Consider the following 15,605-nt stretch of genomic DNA (forward strand, 5'->3'; position numbering starts at 1 on the left):
GAGAGGGGGGGAGCAGTGGGAGGGATGGGGGAGAAGGGGGAGGGATGGGGGAGAAGGGGGAGGGGGAGGAGGAGAAGGAGGGGGGGAAAGGAGATGGGGAGGGAAGGAGATGGGGGGGGGAAAGGAGAAGGGGGAGGGAGGCTGAATGGGCCGGGTCCGGCCGGGCCCGAGACTTCGGGCAGGGCCCAAGACTTCGGGCAGGGCCCGTCCCCAGCACCAGATTTACAGGTAGGTGGCGTTGGGTCGGGGGGAGCGCGGGTCGGGGGGGTGGTGGGAGGGAGGTCGGTTTGGTTCGGGTCGGGGGGAGGGAGGGAGAGGGAGGTCAGGTCCGGTCCAGTCGGGGGGGGGGCGGAAAGCAGGAGTCGGGTCGGGTCCAGTCCGGGGGGTCAGGGTCGTGTCCGGTCCAGGAGCGGGGGGGGGGGGGGGGGAGGGGTGGGGGGAAAGCGGGGGGAGGGTCCAGTCCGGGGGCGGGGGGGGAAGCGGGAGTCGAGTCGGGTCGGGAGGAAGCAGGAGCTGGCCGTGGGAGGAGCCTTATTTACGCAGCCCCAGTGAGGCCATTTGGCCAGGGCTAGGGGCTGCATGCTTCGGGCCCCTCCCACACATGTAGCGCGCATGTGCAGAGGTCCCGGCACTGTTTTCAGCGAAGGGACCTGGCTTCGCCCCCTGCAGCTCGTGCTGCGCTGCGCCGAGCTGCAAACGACCTGCAGGGAGCTGGAGAATCTGGAAGTTTTTTTTAGGCGCACTTTGTGGCACGAAAAACGGGCGTCCAGGTCGGGACTGCGCCGTTGTAGGCGCGGCTCAAAACTTGGGCCCTTTGATCTGGGCTGAAAATGCACTGTGCAACTGCATTTCCCTTAAGAATGTAAGTAGGTGTCAGGTGTCAGTATTTTTGTGCTTTCCATGCTCTGCAGTAATGACCTCGATCAATGGCCACTGAGCTCCCGCCTCAGCTTGACAGACGTGGTTCCCGAGCTGCGTGATTCCTGAGGTCATCCAGTGAATTTGCAACGATCTGGTTAAAACCACGGTTAAGAGCCTGACAACAAGATAATGATGATTTAAATTAGGTCGTCCGCCTCTGCCCTTTGGGTCGCTCCGCACCAGCAAACGTGCCGAGTTAAAGGCTTGTGGAGGCGGGAAGACGGCAGGTTCCCAATCCGCTCAGTTTTACTTCCACTTTCACTTCTGACCCACATCCAATCCCGCACGCATGCCAGCGGGAAAATTCCAGCCAACGAGTCGCTTCCCTTGCTTTTGGAATTATCGAAGCTCAAATGATGCATTAGAGAGGATGCAGAAGAGATTTGCTAGAATGGTACCCGGGATGAGAAACTTCAATTATGTGGAGAGATAGGAGAAGCTGGGGTTGTTCTTTGAGCAGAATAGGTTAAGATGAGATTTGATTGAGGCGTTCAAAATCATGAAGGGTTTGATGGAGTAAATAAGGAGAAACTGTTTCCAGTAGCAGAAAGGTTGGTAATCAGAGGACACAGATTTAAGGTGACTGGCAAAAGAACCAGAGGTGACATGAGGACATTTTGTTGTACGCAGCGAGTTGTTGTGATCTGGAATGCATTGCCTGAAAAGGTGGTGGAAGCAGATTCAATAACAGGGAATAACTTTAAATAGGGAATTGGATAAATACTTGAAGGGACTATGGGGAATGAGCTGGGAAGCGGGATTAATTGGATAGTACAGGCACGATGGTCTGAATGGCCTCCTTCTGTGCTGTATCATTCTAAGATTCTATGATCTATTGTTGGGTGAAAGGCCTCCATATTGTATCACAACTCATCTCAGAGAAAAATAGGCATTGTTTGTCTTTACCTTGTATTTCTTTTCTCAACTAATTATAGAGCTGCGTGATAGTACCGGAATAATGGGAGCCAGGGAAAGTCTAAATAGAGGCCTTGAAGGCTCCAAGTATTTAATAATATACCTTGTATGTATTTCATTGCTAGATGCTGAAGGAGTTCCTCTTGATAGCACTAACATCACAGCTGAAGAAAATGAGACCACTGTAAGTCCCATTTTTGAAGATTTTACATTTTATATTGCAAATTGGTATTTTGCTTTTGAATAATATTAGAATTCAGCTCAAGTAGACATGATCCAATCCTTGATGGATGTAAGTTGGGTGACTAACTCCCATTTTGGTCGTGTATTCTTTTCTCCTTCTACTTATGATAGAACTTCTTGGATCATGGCTTGCAGTTTTAAAATACTGAAGAAATTTGAAAAATAGAGTACATTATAAAGATTGGTGTCAGTACAGTTCTTCAGACTGCTGTTATAACATTACCTTAGTATGAACAGATTTCTCAATGAATGACATCAGTGCTCAACAACTGGCCTACAGAAGGTATGATTCAAGAGGAATGAAATACTGAGTAAATATTTCCTCATCCTCGCAATGAAGTTTTCACCTGGTGCTTGGCTGAAAATTGTCTAAACTCCCTCAACCAACACAGACAATCTGGGCCGAATGACCTGTTGCTGTGCTGTATATTCAATGTAATTATATGTAAACATGTTCTGAGATTTTGAATAGTATGAATCCTTTGCCTTATTGCTTGGCTAGAAGCCAAATGTTTAAGTATTTTAACCTTCAGGACTCTCACCAAAGAACAATTCTTGGAAGTATTTTGTGAAGCATTATAGTAAACCAGAAGGAATAGTACAAATACAGTTTCTGGTTCTATAAGTAGGTCATAAGAAATAAGAAATAGGAGCAGGAGTAGGCCATCTGGTCCCTCGAGCCTGTTCTGCCATTCAATAAAATCATGGCTGATCTGATCTTGGCCTTAACTCCACTTCCCTGCCCTCTCCCCTTAACCCTTGACTCCCTTATCTTTCAAAAATCTGTCCACCTCCATCTTAAATATATTCAATAACCCAGTCTCCACAGCTCTGGGGTAAAGAATTCCAAAGTTTCAAGACCCTCTGAGAGAAGAAATTCTTCCTCATTTCCCTTTTAAATGGGCAATCCCTTATTCTGAGACTATGCCCCCTAGTTCTGTGTCAATGGAGCTTGTCAGAAGATAAATAAAACAAACATTTGTGTCTTCTATGCTAAAGTTATCCTGAATGTTAACCTTATGTGGTGATTCACTGTTGACCATTCATGGAGTCACGGTGGCCTATCTATATCTTCCTAATTCCTTCAGACATATTACTCAGTTGGAGCAGGAGACACAGATAGATTTTTTAAAGTTGTACCTGCTGATCAAATGTTTATTCAAACAAAACTGATAGGATGCTTGCATTTCAATTGAAGGCTTGGCCCCCTCTCTTGGATATCTATTGCAAGCAAAACATCTGTTGTGTGAGGGCTGTTGTGTATCAAAACATGCTGGACCATTTTCACTGAATGTACCAGGATTTTTAGCCCTGTATATACCAAGATAGAATGAAAGAAGCCTGTAACATGATGCATCACAGACCAGCATGCTTCATTCTGGTCTCACAATAGTTGAAAAGAATACGATGGGCCTATATTCCCAGGCATTTTGAAGAATGAGAGGTGATCTAATTTAAGATTCTGAGGGAGCTTGGCAGGGTAGATGCTGAGAATTTGTTTTCTCTGGCTGGAGAGTCTAGAACTAGGGGGCATAGTCTCAGGATAAGGAGTCAGCCATTTAAGACTGGGATGGGGAGGAATTTCTTCACTTAGAGGGTTGTGAATCTTTGGAATTCTCTGCCCCAAAGTGCTGTGGAGGCTCAGTCATTGAGTATATTGTCCTGAGTATAAACTATCCTGGTTTTGTGTTGATAGTGACACCTAATAGAATAATAATTAAAATCTATAAACTACAAGAACCAAAGGTAATGGCTGCAAAATTAGCCTGCTTAGCGCCTGCTGTTTCGATGCTATGAGTGGCGTTTTGGCTCCAAAATGGTGTCCGCAGTGCGTGCACACTTCTGGTGTGAGTTGCGCCGGGTGCCATATTCGTGAAAGCGTTAGCATGCACGCAGTGAGCATCTGCTGCAAGTATGCAGAATAGACTGATCATGACGTTAATCAGTATGTAACGCTGATTTGACATCAGCAGTGCCATTTTGGAGCTCAGCGCTCCAGCTAATGTCCTCTCTTAAGCTCGCACAGCTGAACACAGCAGCAGGAAGGACCCCCCCTCCCCCCACCAGCGCTATTTAAAGGGAAAATCAACTACTTTCAGGTTAGTTGCTGATTTATTTCTACTGGCTCTTAGAAACATAGAAACATAGAAAATAGGTGCAGGAGTAGGCCATTTGGCCCTTCGAACCTGCACCACCATTCAATAAGATCATGGCTGATCATTCACCTCAGTACCCCTTTCCTGCTTTCTCTCCATACCCCTTGATCCCTTTAGCCATAAGGGCCATATCTAACTCCCTCTTGAATTTATCCAATGAACTGGCATCAACAACTCTCTGCGGTAGGGAATTCCACAGGTTAACAACTCTCTGAGTGAAGAAGTTTAGAAACATAGAAACATAGAAAATAGGTGCAGGAGTATGCTGAACCTTTTCTTTACTTGGTCCAAGTGTTTGCGGCATATCTGCCCATTGTTTAGTCTGACCACTATGACCCTATTCCCTTCTTTACATAGAAACATAGAAACATAGAAAATAGGTGCAGAGACGATGGCAGGCTGAACGGACATTTAAGCCATCACAGTGGACAATGCGGCCCGGGATGGGGCCATTGACACCCACTAATAGGGCACTTAAGAGCAGTCAAAGGGACAGTCAGCGCGGAATGCCTGGCCATAGTCCTTTCATTCCCAACAATGGAAACTTCAACTCCTGCTGGAGATGTGGGGGTAAACACTCAACCAGATCTTGCAGATTCCAACAGTTTGTCTGCAGAAATGCAATCTCAGTGGCCATTTAGCTTGAATGTGCAGGAAGCCTGCAACCAGACTAATGTATGAGGCGGATGAACCAGAAGAGGGTTCTTTGAGGCAGGATGACTTTTGGGGCAAATCAATGAACGCCGAGGTTCATCATTACCGTACTGAAACAACACTTCTGCTGCCTAGACTGCTCTGGAGGAGCACTGCAGTACTCGGCAGAGCGAGTGTTAAGATTCGTGGTGGTGTGCTGCATACTGCACAACCTCATCATCATGAGGACACAGACCTTGCCACCAGCTATATGACAACAGCTGAGGAGGAGGGGTGGGGGGGGGGCGAGGATGAGGAGGTGGGAGGAAGAAGAAACGTAGACAGTCCCTTTTTAGCTAGGCTGTCTGTGATCGATTCATTCAACTGTGATACCAGTAAATACAACCCCACTTCCTCTTCACCAACAGTCCCAGGCCTTATCTTCTCTCTGTCACTGACCAGTACAGCAGCAGCTTGGCTACAATTCAAAAATAAAAGCCAACACAAAATAAACATTCCACATCAAATTTATAAATCAAACCATGCCATATTGTATACAAACGTAAACTAATCACCCTTGAGCTTTCCCTTAGTGCCTATCTTCAGTGTGCCGTTGCCTGTTCGAGTGCTCCCCCACACTTCTACCCCAGTGACTGCAGCATGGCTGATGAAAGGCTGCTGACTTTCAGTGGGGGAGACTGCAGAGGGCCTTCTGCAGCTCTGGGCCCAGAAGGCCCGGCTTTGGACTGCACCATTTTGGCATGGGCTGCAATATTCTGGACTGGCTGGCTGACAGGGAACAGCAAGGGCACTGGCGGAGTGGCAGGGCTGAGAGTACAAATGCTGTCACCCGGAGAGAGGACAGTTCATGCTCCATGGAACCATGGCCATTCCCCCGGGACGGTGCCTCAGCAATCCTAGCAGTCTGCTGGAGGATAAATTGCTGGACTGCTGTGGCAACCTGCGAGCCCCTTTGAACACTGGTATCCGCAGCCATGATGGCAGCAGTCTGAGCTCGCATGATAACAAGCTGAGTTTGCACTGCAGTCTCAGACATTGCGTTGGTGCTGCTTGTGTTGCAATGGAAGCTGAGACATTGGCCATCACACCCTGCATCGTGGTTGGATCCACAAGTGCGCTAATGGAGTTGGCCACCACTTCCGTGCTGGAACGGATGGACTCCAAGCTCTGCGCAAAGTACCGGTACCAAGTTAGTGCTGGACTCCTCCATGCTCCTTGACATTGTACGTGGGGTTTCTGGCAGGCCTGCCAATGCACCAAGCATTTCATTGTGCATACCCATCAGCCTTCTCTAGGCTGCTCCATCGCAGTCCTCATCTGAGTCCTCTGCAGCAGAACTCATGTGCGACCTCATCCTCCAGGGAGCTGGCACCTGCACTACCCTTTGCCCCTGGCCTGGCTGTATGCCGCTTGCCCCCAGTGTCTCACCACATGCAAATCACGCTTCTAACCTATCCTCTAAATTACACGCAGTGTCAGTATCTGAGCTGGTGGCTGCGAGTGTGAAATTGAGTAATGGTGCGTCTTCATCAGCACTGTCTTCTTCCTCTTCCACCTGTGGCTTTTCCACCTCTGCATGGCCAGGTTGCCGTTCTAGGGTATCTCAGAATAGAAAGACACATGGGTCGGTTGCAGTGCGGAGAGGTGGGGGGAGGGGGAATTAGAGGTGCATGCTTACATCATCTGTAGCTTGTAAATCAGAAGAGACTGTGGGATGAAGGGAAAGTGGGATATGAGAAGGAGGATTAGGTACGAGGATACCGTCATCTTCTATGGTTTCAGCCCCGCCCTTGCCCAGGGCCCCTGCAATGGCTGCTCCAGTGACGCTTAGCACTGTCTCCTCTATAGGGGTGAGGACGTGCAGCTGTGCCTGACCCACGCTGGTTAGCTCCTGCAAGAAAGAGGGAAGTGTGTCAGTGAGTGTGGTGCAATCTGTTTTGGTGATGTTTGTGTCATGGTTGAATAGCTGGCAGTGTGTGCAAGCTTTGAGTGTTAGGTAGGAGTTGAGATTGTTGATAGGTGAGTGATGGGGTGTGGTGAATTGAACAGTGTGTGAAGCTAGTGGTGCAGTTGGTGGGATATGGCATTTGCAGATACATTCACTGACCTTCATCATTCGTGTCAGGTCATTGAACTTTTTGTGTCACTGCATCCAGGTCCTTGGGGCTTGACCTCCTCTCCCCACCGCCTCCAGTGCAGCGCCGTAAAATCTTGGCGCCAACTCTCTCCCCTGTTGTGCCATTAGTATGTCTTCTTTCAGGTCAGACTGTCTTCCACAGCTACTTCCAGCAACAGCTTCTCCCCTTTAAGAAGTGCAGGCTGGCTTTAAGTAGTGCAGGCTAGCTTTAAGTGGTGCTCGCAAAATCTTGGGCCCACTGCTGAGGCATGCAGCCACTCAATAAGGCATTTAGCACTGGCAGCATGCAGCAATCATATAAGTTAGCAGGCAGCGTGAAATTGGCATGCTGCCTGCATTGGAAGCATTGGGCACGAGTTATCCGCGCATTACAATCCCCGAGCCCATTTTCGGGGGCTATTTAATTTAGACCCCAATAGTTTTAATTTAAACACCAGTAGACTTCTGCGGTTTTGGATTATTTTCTTAGCGTTATCCTTTTCCAGCAAAATGTTTGATGTCATCAACTCAGGAATTCATATGTTTTTGCTTTATGTTTCCATTTCTATATTTTTAGAATTACATTTTATTAATTTTTTCAGTGCTAATTAATTCCTTATGAGTCTGTAGTCAGGATTCTTGGCCAATCCTCCTTGCCTAGAACTTGTGATCAAAATTAGATAATATTCCTTATTTTGTGTTTTGTTTTGATTCAGTGGCAAGCATTAAGAATTGTATGAGACGTGGATGAAGTTTTAATTAGACTTGGAGATAGTTACATTTCTGACAAAAGATTTATGGTGGGCAACTTTGGCACTGATCCTTAAGTTTCCTTTTTAATGAACCATTCTGATAGAAATAATGTAATCCCTTCACTGTTAACAATGTTTTATCCACATCTATGATATCCTCATTAACCTTTCCTCCTCCATTGAGGATGATGTTATGGTTTGACTTTAACTGTTGAAATGGAGCCTCCACTACTGTGAGGTGCATTGCCTTAAAGCCTGGTCAGGGAACAAGCTTTCCTGTAATAGGCCATCCTAAGCGCAAATCTTTGTTGCAGCTGGGATTTGGACCTAGTTCCGCAGTATTTAACAGCAATGCAATGCAGCTAAAGATCCCGAGTCACTATTTAAAGCTTTCTCTTCATAATGTTGACAGGCACAATGTTTGAATACATTTCAAGTATGCAGTTACAAAAATACCATTAGCATCCTCTTGAAAAGCTCAATCCATGTATTCATATTTATTTAATTTGGGTACTCACGACCATGATTGATTGAGTATTTGACAGTATTTGACAGTATTTGGCAGTATGAGGCAGTTGAATTAACATCAGTAATTAGTCATAGTGTGGGAGGATGACAGGGTCAAAGTTAGCTGTATGTGTTCATTTAGCTTTCTGACATTGTCAGGCACAGAAAATACGATTGAAGCCAGCTGTTCAATATCAATAACATTAATTATTTAATTAAAAATATTAAAAAGTCAACTGAAATGAGACTTATCTGGTTTACATCCCAATTTTTGGATCCAGTTTTGTTTGACATTGATCTAGTTTGAATCTTTTCATCTATGCCACACATTGTGCCATACAGCAAGAAGAAGAATCCCATTTTGATTGATGAATAAAAAAGACAGCAACTGTTAGCAATATTCTGACAGCACTAAAGGTATTTAATGTGCTGCAAGATAGGAATGGGAGTTGGAATTTACATTGTTGGGACTTTTACCATCAGCTGAAGTTAGATTGAATGGTGTTACAGGCTTATTTGTATCACTGATATAGTGTATTTTATTCAAAATGCTCTCAGAGTTGAATAAATCAGAGTTAAAGCTGCAAAACAAATGGCCTTCATCAATTCAGCGAGGAAACCAGTTAGAAACAATATTAATTAAATATTCCATTTAAATCACAATTAGTCCTTTAGTTTTATATTGGCAAGAGCGAAAAGAATTTACTTTCCATTGACCTTGACACTGAGCCTCAGTATTAGTACCAGATTAAAAGGAACATTTGTGCTGTGGGGCCTATACTTAATTGGCTTAAGTTTGTTCCAAACTTATTTCATATTGGTACCCTAAGGGCCACCAGAAAGAGAGGACTTTCATTTCTTAATCTTGCCTTGGATTAATTCCAGATTCCAGAGAACAAAATACAGAGTGTTAACCGTCTCTATTATCCAGTTCCCCCTAAGGTCTTGCATGTCATCAGGCTAGTCCTACTGTAGAAATGGTTATATCCCATGTTCCTCCATTACAATATCCCCTTTGTAATGTTATTAATATCAGAAATTAATAGACTAATGGATTGAACTAAATTGGGCCAGGTCAAAAATGAATTGTTTTTGAGCATTTTAGTAATTTATTCCTGAATCCTCACAGACCCCTAGTGACATTGAACAAGTTACAAAGAAGCTATCAAATCAAGTTGTGGAATTCTTCGTCCAGCTTGTTGGGGACAACTACACCGAGGAACTCTCTGACCCAGCTACAATGGATTATCAGAAACTGGCTGATTATGTCCATGCCAAGGTAAGATCAAGGCTTCATAGAAGATTAAAAAAGAGGAATTTTGTGGGCTAGAAATTCGGTAATGCCCGCTTTGAGTCGGTGATGCTGCTGGGGTGCTACCTTTAGCACCCGGCGATGTTTACCGCCTCAAAGTGGGATATTCAGTTGTATCGCCCCAAGAGGAGAGTGGATCGCTAAGGGAAGCATTACACAATCCTCTTCGGGCGCTAAAGGCCCATCGCGGGGCGGTAGCGTGGGAGCGCTTCTCAATTTGAGACGCGAGGATACCGACATCCGAGCACCTAAACAGGAGGTGAGGTTGACCATGTGAAACCTGCAAAAATCGGAAGGGAGGCTACCAACAGAGTTCCACAGGTAAGAGAAGTAAGTAATTTTAAAATTTTGATTCTCAACACTTACCTCTCCATTCCCTGCGATATCGCCCCGGGATCCCCTGTGCACCGTCTGCTTCCCCTGTACGGCAGGCGAAAGCAGTCAATTTCGGAAACGCGTCGCAAAGGGGGCGTTATAAAGGTATAGCGCTCCTATTCTTTTAAAACACATGGGGGAGAAATTCGGTTGTTTAGCGCCACCATTAGCACCAGAGAGGGGCGCTAAGGGGCCGCTAAACACCTACCGCCCGAGTGCCGCGCGATGACGGCCAGCCGTGATCTTCACTGGTGGTTTAGTGGTGGCGCTGTTGACGTCACACTCTTGACGTCACCAAGTGGATGGTGCTAGAGTGCACAGTGCTAAATGACAGCACCGCCGCTAAACCATCAGTGAAGTTCACGGCTGGCCGTCATAGCGCGCTACAGTGGCCGCGCATGTGCAGTAGCTCCAGGCGCCCGAAACTGTGTGGGAGGGGCCCGAAGCACGCTGCCCCAAGCCCTGGCCGAATGGGCTCACTGGGGCAGCGAAGATCAGGCTGCACCTCCCTCGTCCAGCTCCTGCTCTGGCTCCAGCTTCCTCCCCTGTTCAGCTGGCTCTCTCAATCCCCCCACCCACCCCCCCAGCTCCTGCTCGGAGCCCCCCCCCCCCCAGCTCCCGCTCGGACGCCCCCCAGCTCCCACTCTGACCCCCCCAGCTCCCGCTCCGACCCCCACTTCAGCTCCTGCTCCGACGCCCCCCCCCCAGTTCCCGCTCCGCTCCCCCCCAGCTCCCGCTCCGCTCCCCCACAGCTCCCGCTCCGACGACCCCCCCCACCCCCAGCTCCCACTCCAACGACTCTCCCCCCCCCAGCTCCCGCTCCGACGACCCCCCTCACCCCCAGCTCCCGTTCTCTCCCCCCCAGCTCCCGCTCCAACGACTCCCCCCCACCCCCCAGCTCCTGCTCTGACGACCCCACCCTCCAGCTCCCGCTCCGACAACACCCCCCCCCCCCCCAGCTCCCACTCCGACGACACGGTTTTTCTGAGCATACAAAAATCTACACTTGCTCCATTGTAAGTTAGTTTGGAGTAAGTTTTCACTGCCCAAACTTTCAAAACAGGCGTAAGTGGCCAGACATGCCACCCTTTGAAAAAAATCATCTGTTCCAAACTGAAACTGTTCTAACTGACTAGAACTGGAGCAAAATATATGCCGAGAATTGCAATTTCTAAGATACTCCATTCTAAAAACGCTCCAAAAAAAACGCAACTCAGACCGAAACTTGGCCCCTATAAGTGTGACTCCTGAAATAAATGAGAAGGTATCTTTCATTGGTAAGGGAAATTCCTTGTTGAATTGGGAACGTTTGCCTTCCTTATTTTATCAGAAGTGGGATTCCTTGCTGTCACTGGGATGCATGAACTGTTTAAATTTGAGCTGTGCTTTTAAGCAATAAGATTTTATAAATCCTTTCCACCCTAAATAGGACTGTTTTATGTAATCTTTACCGCATATATTTTGTTCCATTCAGTTGTGATGATCAAGCCCCTTCGGCTCAGATTTAACAAAAAGGTGAATTCAGAGACAAGTTTACATCAAAGATGCAAAAGTTACAGTTCATCTTTCCTGGACATAGTGGGGTGCATTTTCCAGTCAGGATGCACAGGTTTTACAGTTACTACATTGATTGAGTGCTGGTATTTCCAGTACAAGCACAGCTCAGGTAATCTTCCCCAGAGGATTTGTTTAGTAAAGTAGAGGAGCGACACCAAGAAATGCATGGGTAATGACCCATGAACCTGCAGTCTGAAGAGTCAGCTTGCATCTCCCAGGGACGTAGACCTCTTGAGGTCTGCTTTTAAAAGTAGACACGTTCCGAGCCCAGAAATGTTTTGATTCAGTGGAAGCTGGAACAACTGAAAGCTAATGTCAAGTACTCCACTCCTCGCCATGTGCAGTGATGTCAGGTGGAGTCACAGCACACCAACTGCATCGGCATCTGCAGTGAATCCCCCACACGCAGAGGGCATAAGGCCAGACGTGATGCTTAGATTGCTGCTCTGGCAGTCTTGGGTTCCAATATGGAACTTTCTTTCTCTTCTGGCTTTCATATACTTGGGGATAACGTTTAGAGAATAGTTAGTCCAGCCTTTACAGATCTCATTGGTGCCATTGGGCTGCTGTCATGCAGATTAATAGGCATATTGAGGTACCACCCATCAACAGTGATACAGCTGGAAATGACAAGGATGAAGGTGCTTTTTGTCTTGATGGGAACAATTTGGACCCTCCTATCTAATAGGAGTCTTGACAACCACTGGCAGTCCTGTGTCTGCGGTTGAATTTGCCTTTAGGTCAGTGGCAACGTACGGCACAATTTGTTCATAGCCTGTCTACAGAGACACAGTTCTCCAACAATTCCAGGTAAATGCGCTTCTGTCGATAGATGTGAGTTGGAAGGTAATGGTGGGTCCAGTTAGATTGACATTGTATAACTTAATCTGCTGGCATCCCTCCTTTGCTCTTTCTCAAAATAACATTAATAGAAAGGGGACTTCTATCGGGAAACATCTGCTGTCAATTTAAATGGCATTGAAAAATACCACCACCAAAACCCTTGACACAAAATATAACCTAACAAAGTAGTGCTCAAAAAAATAAATTCCCCCAATGAAAAACAGACTTATGTTGCATGCACAAAAGCTATAAAGACAAAACTATCACTACTACTTTAAATCTTCATTGCTTTCAGAAAAGAAGCTCGAGTTAAATGCCCATTTTATATTTGTGTGATGAAAATACATCACAGTTTCAGTGGGAAACACTGCAAGTTGTTTGTGCCATTACATTTAAATGAAGTCCCTGCCTATTTTTGTGGTGCACATTATGGGCTGAGATTCAGCCCTGCTATGACTATCTTGGACATATTATTAGACAGTAGTATGTTCTGTAAGAAAACAGAAAGACAAGGGTCCGGATTTTCGGCTTGTTGCCGCCTTTGTTTTCGCCACAGAGGGGCGGCAATGGCGGCGGTGAGCTCTTCCGGACGGGCAGCCAGCTTCCAGCGCCCCATGAGGATTTTCGGGGCCGGTGTTGGTGGAACACGGAGCATTATCACCCAGAAGAGGTGAGCCGGTGTGCAATGCCCCTGGTTGCGACATCGGCTCGATTTTTGGCTCCTGCCCGACCCGTAGCACTCCATAGAGCGCTGTGCTGGGACCGCCTGTTAAAGCTGTAGCGGCTGCAGTGAGGTCATTAATGTCGACCTCAGGTAAGTGTGATTTTTAATTTTTTTTTGCGATTTAAGTTGTGTTGGCGTGAGTTGTTTATTGGGAACGTTTTTGGTCATTTTTTTTTTCAGTTTTTTTTCTCCCCAAGCCTCTCTTACAGAGCTCCAAGGCTGGCTGTTTAGCTCAGGATTTTCGGATGCTCAGCCGGCCTAGCGCCCTAAGAGTGGTGTGCAACATCTCCCTTATCGCTCTGCCCCACACTCAGAGCCCAGCTGCCGAATTTTGCTGACTGAGACGCAAACTGTTCCTGGGCGCAATCTTTACTGCCCTACCGCCATTACCGCCCCAAAATGAGTAAAGCTGAAAATCCAGCCCAAGGAATGAAAAAATACCATTTGGTGTAACTAGCTCTTTTTGACAAACATTAAAGTGGTAAATACTACTTAATCTTCGAAGAAACACCAAGCTAAAGAGCACCACTCTTTTAATCCAAATAGGGCATGTCATTTGTTTTGTATTCATTGGATGTGGATGTCTGGCAAGGCCAGCATTTATTGACCATCCCTAATTGCCCTTGAGAAGATGGTGGTGAGGCACCTTATACAACTGAGTGGCTTGCTAGAGTCAACCATATTGCTGTGGGCTGGAGTCACATATAGGCCAGACCAGGTAAGGGCTGTAGATTTCCTTCCAGATGGATTTTTGTAAAAATCCAGTAGTTTCATGGTCACCATTAGCTTTTTATTCCAGATGTATTTAATTAATTGAATTTAAATTCCCCAGCTGCTGTAGTGGGATTTGAACTCATGTCTCTAGACCATTAGTCCAGGCCTCTGGATTACTAGTCTAATAACTTAACCACTATGCTACTGTACCCCTACTCTCAAGCACATTCTTCAATATAAACTACAGCAAATCAATAATGAGCCTGTTTTGTAATTTTTTTGAGTGGAGAAGTTGTATCCATCAGCACATTTTTGTGCTTCAGATCTCAGTTCATACAAAATTGGCCCCAGTAACCCCTGGATTTTAAATGTTATTGAGAGAAGCAAACCAGCCACCAAATCAGTTCGGGCTCACTTTGAGATTTGGCCTTCCTTGCTCTGATTAATTCAGTTCACTACTGATTCTTTCAGTCACCCTGATTTCTTTTTTTTGGATGAATCAGTGAAGGACACAACGAAAGGATTGACCATTTATCTGACCGTGCAGTACTAAGGAGATCAGCAGTGAAGAATGTTGTTCACACTCTGTGGGATTCACAGAATATGGAACAATATCACAAACATGTGCACTGTTGACTTCAGTGACTGTTTTCATTTCCGTTCTTCTCTATTTCAGCTGACAGCCAACATAAATATATTTGTGGCTTGAGTGCCTGCTCAGCAAACATGAATTGATTAGTTTTGTTTTTTTTCTCTGCATTGTAAAATAATTAGCAATGACCTTTGGCACTCCTAACCTATGCAGGGTGTATAATAATCGGATAAATTATACTATATATTTTGTAGCGCTGTGAAATGGTTTGAAGATGCCCGAATCAAATTTAGGGGCACAGTGTGTGACGCAGTTATCAACTTCACATCAATTACTTGGTAATTGCAACTGGTGTGAGATGAACTTTAAAAAGTTTGCAGCAAGTTATTTTAACCTTTTTAAGCTTGGACAGAAGTGCCGAGTGGATGATCCATATTGACCTCCTCCTGAGGTCCTCACCATCACAGAAGCCAGTCTTCAGCCAATTCGATTCACTCCATGTGATATCAAGAACGGCTGAGCGCACTGGATACAGCAAAGGTATGACCCCAAAAACATCCCGGCTGTTGTGCTGAAGACTTGTGCTCCAGAACTAGCTGCGCCTCTAGCCAAGCTGTTCCAGTACAGCTACAACACTGCCATCTACCCAACAATGTGGAAAACTGCCAAAATATGTTCTGTCTACTAAAAGCAGGAGAAATCCAATCTGGCCAATTGCCAGTCCATCAGTCTACTCTCAATCATCAGCAAAGTGATGGAAGGTGTTGTCGACAGTGCTGCAAAACAGCACTTACTCACCAATAACCTTCTCACTGATGCTCAGTTAGGGTTCCGCCAGGACCACGCAGCTCCAGACCTCATTACAGCCTTGGTCCAAACATGGACAAAAGAGCTGAATTCCAGAGGTGAGGTGAGAGTGACTGCCCTTGGCATCAAGGCAGCATTTGACTGAGTGTGGCATCAAGGAGCCCTAGTAACATTGAATCCACTGGCTGGAGTCATACCTAACACAAAGGAAGATGGTTGTGGTTATTGGAAGTCTATCATCCCAGCCCCAGGACATCACAGGAGTTCCTCAGGGCAGTGACCTAGGCCTAACCATCTTCAGCTGCTTCATCAATTAACTTCCCTCCATCATAAGGTCAGAAGTGGGGATGTTCGCTGATGATTGCAGTGTTCAGTTCCATTCGCAACTCCTCAAAAAATGAAGCAGTTCATGCTCGC

The 15,605-nt window shown here is 46.2% G+C and overlaps 1 protein-coding gene across 1 annotated transcript in view; it reads left to right on the forward strand.

Moving 5' to 3' along the window:
- The window catches only part of impg2a (interphotoreceptor matrix proteoglycan 2a), a 128,136-nt gene that overhangs the window by 26,573 nt on the left and 85,958 nt on the right, over positions 1 to 15,605 (forward strand). The window contains exons 7-8 of the mRNA XM_070892993.1: positions 1,962 to 2,020; positions 9,394 to 9,543. Of these exons, the coding sequence (XP_070749094.1) occupies positions 1,962 to 2,020; positions 9,394 to 9,543 (209 nt within the window). The remainder of the gene's footprint in view (positions 1 to 1,961; positions 2,021 to 9,393; positions 9,544 to 15,605) is intronic.

This window comes from Pristiophorus japonicus, chromosome 11 (genome assembly GCF_044704955.1).
Source record: "Pristiophorus japonicus isolate sPriJap1 chromosome 11, sPriJap1.hap1, whole genome shotgun sequence".
Lineage (NCBI taxonomy): Eukaryota > Metazoa > Chordata > Chondrichthyes > Pristiophoridae > Pristiophorus > Pristiophorus japonicus.